At 41.1% G+C, this 13,952-nt stretch overlaps 2 protein-coding genes across 28 annotated transcripts in view; one reads left to right on the forward strand and one right to left on the reverse strand.

Annotated features, from left to right (window-relative positions):
- LNX1 (ligand of numb-protein X 1) overlaps window positions 1-11,618 on the forward strand; it is a 191,787-nt gene extending 180,169 nt beyond the window's left edge. For all 3 annotated transcript variants that reach the window (XM_025921479.2, XM_086705050.1, XM_025921480.2), the window contains 4 exons: window positions 3,541-3,718; window positions 5,838-6,066; window positions 10,514-10,672; window positions 11,038-11,618. In XM_025921479.2, the coding sequence (XP_025777264.2) occupies window positions 3,541-3,718; window positions 5,838-6,066; window positions 10,514-10,672; window positions 11,038-11,173 (702 nt within the window). In that variant the 3' untranslated portion in view covers window positions 11,174-11,618. The remainder of the gene's footprint in view (window positions 1-3,540; window positions 3,719-5,837; window positions 6,067-10,513; window positions 10,673-11,037) is intronic.
- Window positions 9,328-13,952, reverse strand: part of FIP1L1 (factor interacting with PAPOLA and CPSF1) — an 82,617-nt gene continuing 77,992 nt past the window's right edge. For all 25 annotated transcript variants that reach the window (XM_086705073.1, XM_086705072.1, XM_086705067.1 and 22 more), the window contains 2 exons: window positions 13,271-13,408; window positions 9,328-12,695 (listed from right to left, as the gene is read on the reverse strand). In XM_086705073.1, coding sequence (XP_086561199.1) covers window positions 12,548-12,695; window positions 13,271-13,408 — 286 coding nt within the window. In that variant the 3' untranslated portion in view covers window positions 9,328-12,547. The remainder of the gene's footprint in view (window positions 12,696-13,270; window positions 13,409-13,952) is intronic.

Consider the following 13,952-nt stretch of genomic DNA (forward strand, 5'->3'; position numbering starts at 1 on the left):
GTCGGACGCCCAATGACTGAGCCACCCAGGCACCCCTGTGTGTACATATATTTTTTTAATGTGAAAAGATGTCCTTGTTTTCCAGAGCATTCCGTACTGTGTTTTAGTCATCACCTTGGGAGATTGATCAGCTGTGCCAACAGCATGCCTGGCTTCCATGTGGAAACAATGGAGGAAAGACCTTATTTGTGATTTGGGAGTAAATGTTGTACGACTATCCCCAGGAATGAGCTGAAGAAACAGAGCAGCCAGTAGGAGTCTCCAGGTTTAGAACTTAGCCCTGAGTTGGGTGCATTTCAGAACTGTCTGCATCTCCAAACAGGGCTCTTTTGAGAGATGTCTGTGATTAAAGGCAGAGACATCCTACATCTCATGGCTTTGTGGACGAGAAAAGTTACATACTGAGAACGGACCTTGAGAGCACCTCCAGATCTACTCTGGAATGCTAGAGCCACTGTGTACACAACTGTTACTTCTCTGTTTTATTTTGAAACTTTGCCCTGAAGAAGGTCCCATTTCCGTTTTGCAACCCGCGTCTGATGACCAGTCTCTTCAAGGTTATGGGGGTTTAGAGAAACACACAACCCAGACCTTGTAAGCACTAATTGTAACAAAACCTTGCCATAATAATTTGCAATCCCTATTTTAGTATTTCGTCACTACCAAAAACAATTTGTGTCAGCCGTAATTTATCACCCGTTTATTCGACAAACACATAGTTACCATCTTGAATATGCCAAATGCTATGTTCAATGCTAGGGATACAGTCAACAGGCCGTTACTGGATGCAGTAAGGCCATTAGAACAGAGGTGGGTAATTTTATACCATAGAAAATTGTGAGATAATAAATACACACACAAAAAACTAAGCTTATCTTCATAATGAAGCATTAAAAATGGACTCATGCATTCAGGCAGTAATTCTATATGATGTTAACCATCAACTTTACAGAAGTTTAATTATCATTCAGTTGATTTGTTGGACAGATAATCTATTCCCAGGTTTCAGAAAATGGAGACGATACAGGAAGGAGCCCCTCACCCATGCTTGATCTGTCCAGTTCCCCCCTCCGTGCCCAAAAAACCTCTTTGTTTCCAGAGTTTCTTCATGAAAATGCAAATATTAATACAAATTCTCATTCCTACACCATTTTAAACAAAAGGTAGTATACTTACACTGTCTTTTGTACCCTGATTTTTTTTTTTTTACCAGATGTGTTTTCTAATTTCTTTCCTTTTTTTTTTTTTAATTTTTTTTTCAACATTTATTTATTTTTGCAACAGAGAGAGACAGAGCATGAACGGGGGAGGGGCAGAGAGAGAGGGAGACGCAGAATCAGAAACAGGCTCCAGGCTCTGAGCCATCAGCCCAGAGCCCGACGCGGGGGTCGAACTCACGGACCGCGAGATCGTGACCTGGCTGAAGTCGGACGCTTAACCGACTGCGCCACCCAGGCGCCCCTAATTTCCTTCCTTTATTTTTTTTTTTTTAATTTTTTTTTTCCAACATTTATTTATTTTTGGGACAGAGAGAGACAGAGCATGAACGGGGGAGGGGCAGAGAGGGAGGGAGACACAGAATCGGAAACAGGCTCCAGGCTCTGAGCCATCAGCCCAGAGCCCGACGCGGGGGTCGAACTCAGGGACCGCGAGATCGTGACCTGGCTGAAGTCGGACGCTCAACCGACTGCGCCACCCAGGCGCCCCAATTTCCTTCCTTTAGATACAACTGTAAACTCTCTCTTGAACCAGAGACTTCTCTGAGGTCTGATCAAGTATTATAAATATTTATTTGCAGGGCACATTCCCGTTTAGTTCCCAAGTCATTGCACAAGCAGGGAGGAGAATACATTTTTAGGAAAGTATGTGTTGAGGGGCACCTGGGTGGCTCAGTCAGTTGAGCTTCTGACTTCAGCTCAGGTCATGATCTTGCGGTTCATGAGTTCAAGCCCTGCACCAGGCTCTGTGCTAACAGCTCAGAGCCTGGAGCCTGCTTCAGATTCTGTGTCTCACTGGCTCTCTGCCCCTCCTCTGCTCACACTTTGTCTCTTTATCTCTCTCAAAAATAAACATTAAAATTTTTTTTAAAAAATAAAAGTACATGCTGATCTGTATTCATTGGTAAACAGCGCCCTTGACCAACTCTTACTGCTTTAAGATAACACTGCATGCAGCTTTGACTGTTTTTGGTCTAGAGTTGTTGAATCAAAATCACAGTTCTCTTATTTTTCAAAAGTTGGTCTTCAATGTATGCTATACAATGTGTATGCTATATTTTTACATAATATAATTCAAGGGTAGAACTGCATATTTTTCAGAGATATGTGAAGAGTGAAGATGCCAACTGGGGAGAACCCAGTTATCCATTGAATGGGATATCTATGAAATCCATTATTATTTTTTCTTTTTTTACAGATATCTATTTTTTTTTTTTTCAACATTTATTTATTTTTGGGACAGAGAGAGACAGAGCATGAATGGGTGAGGGGCAGAGAGAGAGGGAGACACAGAATCGGAAACAGGCTCCAGGCTCTGAGCCATCAGCCCAGAGCCTGACGCGGGGCTCGAACTCCCGGACCGCGAGATCGTGACCTGGCTGAAGTCGGACGCTCAACCGACTGCGCCACCCAGGCGCCCCAGAAATCCATTATTATTTTTTCTTTAAGGAGTTCTATAATTGACTTCCTCTACCTAAGTTAAACTGAAGACTATTTAATTACAGTTCCTTTTTTCAATTAATTTTTAAATTTCACTTAAATCCAAATTAGTTAACCTACAGTGTAATAATGATTTTCAGGAGTAGAACCCAGTGATTCGTCACTTCATATAACACCAAGTGCTCACCCCGAGTGTCCTCCTTAATGCCCATCACCCCTTTAGCCCATCCCCCCCACCCACTTCCCCTCCAGCAGCCCTCAGTTTGTTCTCTGAATTTAAGAGTCTCTTATAGTTTGTCTCCCTCTCTGTTTTTATCTTAATTTTGCTTCCTTTCCCTTATGTTTATCTGTTTTGTTTCTTAAATTCCCCATATGAGTGAAATCGTATGATATTTGTCTTTCTCTGACTGACTTATTTCACTTAGCATAATACACTCTAGTTCCATTCATGTTGTTGCAAATACTTTTTTCTAATTTAGAAAAAAATCCTGATTCTCATGAATGACAAGAGTTTTCGGAAATACCCCCTGCTATCAGGAATGAATGAGTCACTTGGAATATTTGGGATGTAGTTCACTTTGTGTGCTTAATATTTCTGCAGTGGTTTCCAACCTGTTCCTCTTCCTTTTTTTTTTTTTTTTTGTTTGTTTGTTTGTTTCCATTTCTATTTGAAATGTAAACTTTCTCTGAGCCTATAGAGTTTGGGATAATGCAACTCTGTTGAGGGTGGAGGCAAAGTGTGGGGTGTCTGAGCGCGTCTTTCTCTGTGAGGGCAAGGACTACCATCTGATATTTATCCAGCTTTGGTAGCTTTTGTATGTAGGAAATGCAAACCCACTTGTGACCAGATATGCCGTGTTTGTTTTTCTGTCTGTGCCTTTAGCCCCTCCATCCTGTGGTCACTTGCCACGAGAAGGTGGTAAGTGTCCGAAAAGACCCCAGCGAATCTCTCGGCATGACCGTTGCAGGGGGAGCATCACATAGGGAATGGGATTTGCCTATCTATGTCATCAGTGTGGAGCCCGGAGGAGTCATAAGCAGAGATGGAAGAATAAAAACAGGTAAAAAGAGACTTAAGGTACTGGGGCAGCAGAGGGTTAAAAATGAATTAGCAGCTTGCTGGGTTAGGTAACTGCTTCCAGAATTAACAAGAGAATGAGACGTTGATCTGCCCAGGACCTCTGTTACCCATTGATCTTGACTGGTTTGGGTTTAGTTGCTGGACTGGGTTTCACCCCTCTTAGTTTATGTGGGTCGATGTGGGCCCCTTGGCTTGCTAATAAAGTGGGCACCTGCAAACTATGCCAAGAAGTGATGGAGAAGTTCTACAGTTATGAGCAAGTGGCCTCGACTACATGGCATAATTTGGTTCCATTCTTTCTAAGTGATTCTTTTGCCGGATTGATCCTGTGATGAACCTATTCATGAATTGTTCCATTTCGTGGGTTGGATGGGAGAAATACTTTCATGGATCTTGAGCCAATGAATATTTACCATTTACATTATTTACCATGAAGTAATATTTATCATGAAAGTACCATGCTAGGTTCTTTTCCACTGGTTAAAAAAAAAAAGTTTCATTATCTAAAAAAAATTTTTTTAACGTTTATTTATTTTTGAGACAGAGACAGAGCGCAAGTAGGGGAGGGACAGGGAGAGTGGGAGACACAGAATTAGAAGCAGGCTCCAGGCTCTGAGCCGTCAGCACAGAGCCCGACGCGGGGCTCGAACTCACAGACTGCGAGATCATGACCCGAGTCGAAGCTGCACACTCCACCGACTGGGCCACCCAGGCGCCCCTAATTATTTTAATCTTATGTGTCCTGGGTTACTCTGAATGAAGGAAGGTGATGCCAAATATGTATCTTTAATAATATTGTCAATTCCCACGAAGGGGTAGCTCAGATGGTTGAGCAATTAAGTCGTTGAAGGAGATTCAGATTCAGGAGATCATGTGAAGTTCCGGAAGTACAGCTGTTCAGCCTGAGGAGCCATGGGTGGGGGCAGGGCGGGGTGGGGGGCATGGTAAGGGATTTCTTTGGCCAACCTAACAGTGCTTCTTTTGGGGTCAGGCAGGGCTTGGGCTGGTGGTCAAGCCTTTCCCATCTGTCTCTTCCTATCTTTTTACTCTTGCTATGGTTATTCTGTGTGAAAAAGATGAGAGTCAAAGGAGGCAGGAGATTAGGAGAGAGATCAAAGAATAGAAATTGGAGGTAGGAGAAGTAGGTCTTTTGGTTTCTCTTGCTCTTTTTCACCCAAGCAGCGGGGTGGAGAGTGATGAGGTCCGCCAAGAAGTGGCTTGTTAGCGAGAGAATGCGAGCAGAGGACTGTGCGGGATGGTGTATGGAAATGGCCCTGCACGTAGTAGGTGCTTAACCGATGGAAGTTACTATCACCTTTGCAGTGAACCACAATGTTAACTCCTTTCCCCCCTTTAAGAGCATCGCTCCAGCTCGTTTTTCTTAACTGCTGTGTTCTCCTCTGCCAGACCCTTTCAGGGGTGGTCTCTTCTTCAGGCAGTCCACGTTTGTTGGGCACCCACCGCATGCCAGGCTCCATGCGGGTACTTGGAGCTTTTGCCAAATGCTCTCTCTTGTGCTAAAACCGAGAAACAACAAGTGAAGAAGTGGGTTTTCTTTGATTAAATGGTAAACGAAGCTAATTTATCTACCTGCTTTCCCTTTTTAGATTTTTTTTTTAATGTTTATTTAATGTTTATTTTATTTTTTGAGACAGAGACACAGCATGAGCAGGGAAGGGGCAGAGAGAGAGGGAGACACAGAATGTGAAGCAGGCTCCAGGCTCTGAGCTGTCAGCACAGGGCCCAACGCGGGGCTCGAACTCATAAACTGTGAGATCGTGACCTGAGCCGAAGTCGGACGCTTAACTGACTGAGCCACCCAGGCGCCCCTGCTTTTTGTTTTTTAAAGGCAACAACCAAACACTAACGAGTATGCTTTAGAAACCTCCAAACATAACTTCCCAGTGCCGTGAAACACCCACACACTAGCCATTTTGCTGTTGGAGAACTCAGCCTCACGTCAGTGCAGGAGGCTAATGACATGGCCCTTCACCCTCCTCACCTCCCCACATCACAGTCAGCCCCTGCGCCTTTGCACTTTTCTAGAAGTTCCTATTTGCGCTCTCACTAAAGATAGCTTCTGCTTCTCTGGCCATCAGGTGACATTTTGTTAAACGTGAACGGGATTGAACTAACAGAGGTCAGCCGGAGTGAGGCAGTTGCATTATTGAAAAGCACATCCTCCTTGGTGGTCCTGAAAGCTTTGGAAGTCAAAGAACGTGAACCCGAGGAAGCGAGCAGCAGCCCAGCAGCCCTGGACTCCAACCACAACGTAGCCCCGGCCAGAGACTGGTCCCCGTCCTGGATCATGTGGCTGGAATTACCACGGTGAGTCCCAACTTGACATCCTTGCGGGGATGTGGGAGGAAACCGTTGCATTTCCCGGACCACTCTTACTCTCTCGGCACTAGCCACGTTCGTGGCACTAGCATCCTTGTGAGCCCCACGTTTGATTGTGAGACCATTTGAAAGAAGTCTGTCCTCCCTTCTGTTACTGAAAATGCATGCGGAAATCCCAGAGCAGGATGAAAGCCTGGATGTGGAAACATTGTTAGACACTCACGTTGAGGAGCTCCTGGGCTGCTGCCCTTGTACGTTGTATGGCTCATGCAGCAGAGAGAGCTCAGCTGACGGGGGCTGAGGGCTAAAACCCAACCAGGCTCCTCCACTCTGGAACCTTCCCTTACTTTAGTGGAATCCTCAGAACTTGCAGAGGTAAAACCCTTCAGCAGAACATCTTGCGTGTACCCAGATGTTGAAGCATGTGCTGGTTGAGGGGCATGTCTCAAGACTCTCTAGTTCCTACTCTTGTAAAGTTCTAGAAAACTTCAGGGAGCAGCCGGGTTGTCATTTCAGTGAGACGTAACCGGAGCCTTATGTGAAACCATTAAATTGTCTCGCGCAGACACGTCGGGACAGTTTTTAAGGACATTGTAAATGGCTAGATGCAGAGGTTAAATTTTTGAAGAACAGATAAATTGGGGTTTGCACACCTGCAGCAGAGCACAAACTCTTGACCTTCAAAGGATTGCCTTACAAATTCCAACTGCGTGATGTAAATGTTAAATATTAGAGTCACCGAAGATGAAATGCTGCCGTTGGATTTAATGAATAAAAGTAGGATGTTTGGTTTTAGGACATTTTTCTTGAGGGTGGAGATAGGACGGTCTCTTTGTCTTTTTTTTTTTTTTCAAATTTCAAATGAGGTTTTAAAAAACATCCCTGCCTCAGATACACTGACCTAGATTCCTTTTTGAGCCTTTCCTAGTTGATTATTTTTAAAATAAGGACATTTTTAAACAGTTGAAAATTGAGCATTGAGGCAGTTTGAAAATCTGCAAGCATTTTGGACTGAGCCTGAGTGGAAGAAGAGTTACTTGAACTAACATTTTTTAATCTTTCTGAAACTGGAGTCTATGAAAGCAGGTTTTGTTTGTTTGTTTTTTGTTTTCGCGTGCTTGAAAGCTATTCATCATCTATCAGAGTTCCTCACTTGTGGTAGACAGGACAAATGTGAGATGCTTTTACTCCAAATATAACCAACCGAGTGGCTTTGTCTCCATTTTTTTTGTCACCTGGCCTGAGGCAGCGATTCTCTGCTCCTGCCAGAAGCATAGTCTGGATTTGGTTCATTTCCTTTAAAAGAAGTAGACAGGAAGTGCGAAATGATGCCAGCACAGACAACACTGGTCTTCGGTCACCCTGGCAGCCCTTAGTTTCCTTTGGCCCCTCGTCCCCTCACAGTAATATAATCACAGAAGAAATCTGAGGCACCAAAGGGGAGAAGGGTGCAGGGTGAGTCTCTCATGCCTGTCCCCTCAGATCCACTCCCCTGAGGTAATCACGGTTACCAGTTCCTTGTGTGTTTTTCTAGGAAAAGTCAAAGTCAGGGGTTGGCGAACATTCTCTGTAAAGCGCCAGAGTTGAGGCTTTGAGGGTCACACCATAGGCGGCAACTCCAGGATTACCCCTCAGCTGAAGATGCTCTTCAACTCAAGGGGACTCAGAAATCACCAAAGACCTTCTGCTTCGTTTTCTGTTGGCTCCCAGGGCCACACTCCACATCTGGAAGTCTTTCGAAACATGCTCTCATCTGGACCAGTAGGATAGGGGAGAAATGAGTTAATGTGTGTTACTATTATACAGGCACAGGGTGCTGTGGAAACCCAGAAAAGACTTCGGAGTGAGATAGTGAGAAGAGTAGCAGTATTTGCCAACCTCTTTACCCTTTGGCTTGAACAGAAGATAACTGGACTCTCACATCTACCTCTGCATTCACTCTGTTGCCAGATCACCCATCCTGTGTTCTCTGAGCTTAAACGCTCATGAGAAAAATGAGAGTTTTTAAAACGGCAAATAATGTCTATTACGATAAAATTATTTTTTTATCTCTGGACTCCCTGAAAGGCAAAAGGAGTTTTTGATCTCCAGACACTTTGAGAACCACCCTTAGGTAGTGTAGGGGCTCAGTGAAACACTGAGGTCTGCTGAGAAAAGGGGAATCCTTGGAGACTGAGAAGGAACAGCCAGTGTAACAAAATTTTACAGCTTCTTGAGCAACCCAAGACTTCACCATGCTCCTTAACATGGAGTTTATTTTTTAAGGTAACCGTAATTTTCTCACTGGGAGAAAATTACTAAATTCGTTGCTATTTTTTTTAAATTATCCAACTCTTCTTCAATGAGCCCTAAATTTAGAGAGTTTCAGAATAGGAAAACTCACGTTTATAGAATTTAAAGTCGCTTAATATTTCAAAGGTAAATCCTCAGCATCATTGACCAAAGCCAGCTTCCACATTTCCCAATGGGGAGTGAAATCATTTAACTTGAGAAAAAAAATGCCCAGTACTCCTCAGTTCCAAGTAACCAAGGTCTGATTTTGAAGGGGTTTACAGTACTGAGTTCTTATGCTACAAAGTTAAACTACTCAACACAAAAGTAAGGAGAGTACTTAGTGAAAAATCTCTCAGTAACATTGCCATCTACGTGAATGCATGGCAGAGTGGTCAGGGGTTTTTGTCTGTTCACTGATACCCCAAGTGGCCAGAATGTGGTACGCTCAATAAACATCTGCTAAAAGATGATCCCGATACCTTCTCTCCAACATCAAAACAAGAGTCTAGGAAAATAGACACAATTCATTCACGTTATGTTGAAGCTTTTACACTAGAACAGAATTTTTAGATGGTGAGGTTTATAGCTTGTCCACATGAAATCAAATATTCAATAAAAATTAAAGATCCAAGGTGATACTCCATGAAAAAATCCAATAGTCAAAGAATGAGAAATACTGTTTCAAGTATTGCTCTAGGTACCCATTTTATGTTTTAAGGAATGATGGCTGGGAAATGGTAACATATTTGCTGATGACCTTGGGTAGGAATCACCGAATTCTTCATCTGCTTTCCCCCCAGTACTGGGCACAGGTAGGAATGTAATGCCGTGGGGTGTCTGGAGCACTGTCAGTTACCTGCGTTGTGTATGAGCTAGTCAGTGAACCGCCATGCAAATGTGGTATCTAACACGCCACAGATCCTACAGGGTGAATGTTTCACACCAGAGGTCTTACTGTGAAATACAGCAGGAGTATTTTGCAATCAAAATATGGTTGTTGTTTTATTAAAAGAAAATTGTTATTTTTCAGCTATCAGTGAAAGAAATTACTGTAAATTATGTGTGACAACAGATACAAAACAAAACAGAGTTGAATTTTACCACTACATTTTAAAGTTATCCACCAAAGTCAAAGCTTATTTTAAGTTGGAATCAGCAACGTCATGAAGTCACATTTACACTGATTAGCAAGGTCAGTAACAAATAGAATGACCAACGTCATCACTTAACAAAACCTTTCACATGAGACAGTTTATTGGTTTTCCAAAAGGCAGTTAATATTTTAAGGTACAGCTTATAAACAAAACAATCATATCTTGATTTTTACCAATATGAAAATGCTTTCTTTTAAACCAGTTCCTCAACTGGGGGGTTTTAGTCCAATCCAGTTCCTGACACACAACCTGTCACAACTGTAACACAGTTTGCACTTGCTTTGCACCTGTGTCAACACTGGTCCAGCTGCCACCAAATAGTTCCTTCCCTCTAACCTCTAGGAGGATTGTACCCATTCACAGAAGACCTGTGGCCTCTCCTTCTCCCATTCCTTCTGTACCTTGCTATTCGGTTTACTTTTTCTCCTCCCTTATGAATCATTCTTCTAATCTCTAAAAGTACCTCGATTTCCATTCACTTTATGCCTGCACACTTCTCTATAACCTGTCAAGCATGTAGAGCTACATTTAAACTGGTATTATTTCAAGAGTCAAAACTTTGGCAAGTTAGGGTTAGGTTTAAATTTTTTTTCATGGAGATTAATCATTTAAAGGATTTTTGTCTGCATTAAAATTATATCCACAAGTAAATAAAAATATGTCGCTAAGTAGGCTTGAATTGGCTCATCAATAAGGATTTAGGCATTTCCAACTTTTTAATATAAATTGAGACACTGAATCTTTAAGCCAAAAGTAGGCTTATTTTTCCCACTAAACATGTAAACAGAACATAATAGTATTTTTTAAGGGGTGTTTAGCAACGGGAAACAGTTCAACTGGAAAAAGCCAGCTAACAGCACAAAACGTCACTGGGCTATGACAATTTTGAGTAAGACCCATCCAATGCTAGTCTGAAAAATGCCAATAAAGGGCACGGGAGATGAATCCTAATTCTTACTAAGAGTTCAACCGATCTGTGCAGATAAATTGCTTACATTCTATTTCAGGTACCTGTATAACTGTAAAGATGTCATATTACGAAGAAACACAGCTGGGAGTCTGGGCTTCTGCATTGTAGGAGGTTACGAAGAATACATTGGGGACAAACCTTTTTTTATTAAGTCCATTGTTGAAGGAACACCAGCATACAATGATGGAAGAATTAGGTAATAATGATGGCTTATTTCCAGTGTTTTATATATGCAAAAGCATGGCCCCATTAGAAATATCTCATGTATTACACACCTTGTTTTATTGGTAAGAAAAATTTACATAGCATTCAGTTTCTAAGAATTCCCTGGTCCCATACAGCAACTTCCCATACTTTTAGCATCCTTTCTAACAGAAGCTGAATGGAGAGTGTGTGCAGAATTCAAGTGAGGAGGGGGAAAAGCCTTCATTAGAAGGTTTTTTTAGAATTTTATATAATTAAGATTGACAGATGTGGCAAGAGCTAGGACCACCAGATACACTTGCATTAACCTTAGCTACAGACCAAAATGTTAATCATGGGTTGTTTTATGTTTTTTAGATGTGGTGACATTCTTCTGGCTGTCAATGGTAGAAGTACATCAGGAATGATTCATGCTTGCTTGGCAAGGATGCTGAAGGAACTTAAAGGAAAAATTACTCTTACTATTGTTTCTTGGCCTGGCACTTTTTTATAGAACCAATGATGGGTCGTAGGAAAACAGAAAACCACAAATAAGCTAAGTTGAAACAATATATTTATCTTGTCAATTTTTATATTTAAAGGATAGACTGTAAAAATGTAAACTAATGTCAGGAAAGTGTGATCTGATGAAAGTCCATTACACCTCCGAAAATGTAATTCTCAAAATATAAACATTAGTAATAGTTCTTATTCAGCGTGGAGGATTTCACATTACAACTCTGTTTATATTTTTCTATTCATTAAAAAGCTCTTACATGGCTGAGAGAATTTGTATGCCCCCACTGAATTCAAATCCTATAATTAAAAATTTGGTATATGCTGAGGCGTGTAAAGTGTACATTATGGACATTTAAAAACCAATTTACAGCCAGAGGATTTTAAAAGTGCACTGAAGAAACTGTTCATCAAATGAGAAATAAATATTTTTCAAATTATAATTGTCTTTTAGTATGTGATATTAAGTTCATTTCTACTAGCACTACTCACAGGATCCTAGTAACGGATTCTCTCAAAACCATGTTGTTACCATGACTGACAAATACATCCTAAGGCTTATCCCTAAAAATGCTCACAGACTATTATAAACCTGTATTCTTAGATTTAATAGGAAATGACTAATGCAAAGCTGTTGTCTTTTCATTCACAATTAGCTAGTAACTATGTAAAAACTCCACGTGCTGCTCAACCAATGAGCCTTGGAAAAAGCATCAAGAAAGGCCAAACCAGCTTGACCCTGGCTCCTGCAGATAGCCGTGAAGCAGTTCAACTTTGTGTCACAGTGACGGGTATCTGTCCACGTGCTTGCTCTAGAAACTACACTTCGGGCAGGTTATTTCAGACACCACCCAAAGGCCTGTAGATTTTACTAATTTGGATATAAAAGTTCCCCATTTAGTTCCACTGAAAACCCATCAAAAAGTTGTGATATCAAGACCGTGTCTTGAGGTCTTCAGCCGCAGCAGTGCTGACAAAGACTGCCCTTAACTTTTAGACTCAGAGGTGCCTGTTGTAGCGCCATCTCTTAAGAGACTGGTATTTGATTTAACTCAAGAAAATGATGGCCAAGGTGGAACCCTGACCATCAGATACTGTGTATGTACACAGCTCTTTAAAATTCCCTGCTGAGTGACTCATTCACATTACTTTCTTGGATACAAAGTCATTGCTGTCTTTATTTTTTTTAAATATTACAAGACAAAGATTTTTAACTTAACATGAAAAATTCACTCTTTTATTTTGAGAAAAAGTTAACTTTTCATACTAACAGAACAAGATTAAAGGTAAATTTCTTAAACATCATCCAGAAAAATAACAAGATTTATGGTACACTTCTGGCCCTGACAGACACACAAGGCCTTAGCCACGCCTATTCGGCAGGTGCAGCTTCGGTGCTCTCCTGTTCGGGGGCAGGCTCACTGCCAGCTTCCTTTCCTTCTTTGCTTCTTTTAGATTTTTTGTGCTTGTGTCTCCTGTGACTGTCTCCTTCTTCACTTTCATGGCGACGTCTACTATTACTGAAGGAAAAAAAGGTGTGTTCTTAAGTAGTGAGAAAAAAAACCCACTTTGTCTAGGTAAATTCTAGGTAAATTCTCAATACTGGATTTTAAATAAACCATTCTTTTTCTCAAGCACATTTTGAGAAGTAATCAGTTTCCGTGATTTTTATACAGATTATATTTACATTACAAGCTCCCCTTCCTGATATTATCCTAGAGTCTCAGAGCCCATATACTTTATTCAGAAAAACTTTTACAAATTAGAAATGGAAGCACTAAATCATAAAAGGAAATTATTTCTAGGGTTGACTTTGGGTAAATAGGCATAAAAGAATTTAAGACTATTACTGGTTCACATGCTAAACAAAACCCTCTCCCAACAAGACAATGCAGCAAGTCTATGGGTATTAAATGCAGTCTTGTTAGATTTCAAAACCTCTGTTGAGCCTATAAGAACCAACTATTTCAACACCTTATTCTTAATCCTCCAACGAGGAACACATATGGTCTACTAGTTATTTGGAAATGTTTAACTTTCCAACGTCACACCAACGTCTCTTGGCTTCCAAGTGACTCACTATAAGAGAGCAAACCTGCGAGACGACTTGTGTCTGGTGTCCTCCTTCTCTCTGTGTCGTCTCTCTCTGTGTCGTTCTTCTTTCTCTCGACTTGCTCTGTGACGCTCATACCCTCTTTCCGCATACTCCCTGTATCTGTATCGTTCTTCGTCACTGAAATTGGAATAAAAACTTTTCATGACAACTGGACTAATTGAGTCTAAGCTAGAAGCCTCCATGTTGTTGTTATTAGCATCTTATACAGAATAGATGCAAAATACATTTGTTGAACTGAGGGAAACGATGCCATTCCCCAATTATTACTAGATCTAATATAAAACAATTACATATTAAAGGTCCAATTTTGTTTTGTGCTTTCAGTTATTTAGAAATTTTATGTAACAATGAGGGTTTTTTCCCAAAAGAAACTGGGAGCAATAACAGATTTAAAATTTCATTGGCTTCATTTTCTTTTGTTCCTTTTAAAATTAAAAGCATGTTTGTATATCTTAGCTTTCCAACCAAAACTCTTATATTGTTAGAATCTCTGTGTGCCCAAGATTTTATAAGTAAAGATACCTGGCTCACAATGGCTATGGAAAGTAGATGAAAGTGCTTACGTTCTTCAATCACATGAAGAATACATTCATCTCATGAAGAAGTATGTAAGCCTGAAGAGCAGAAGGACATCAAAGCAGCTTCCACAATATCCACACAC

The sequence above is a fragment of the Puma concolor genome, chromosome B1 (assembly GCF_028749965.1).
Source record: "Puma concolor isolate L17-30 chromosome B1, mPumCon1.1.hap2, whole genome shotgun sequence".
Taxonomy (NCBI): domain Eukaryota; kingdom Metazoa; phylum Chordata; class Mammalia; order Carnivora; family Felidae; genus Puma; species Puma concolor.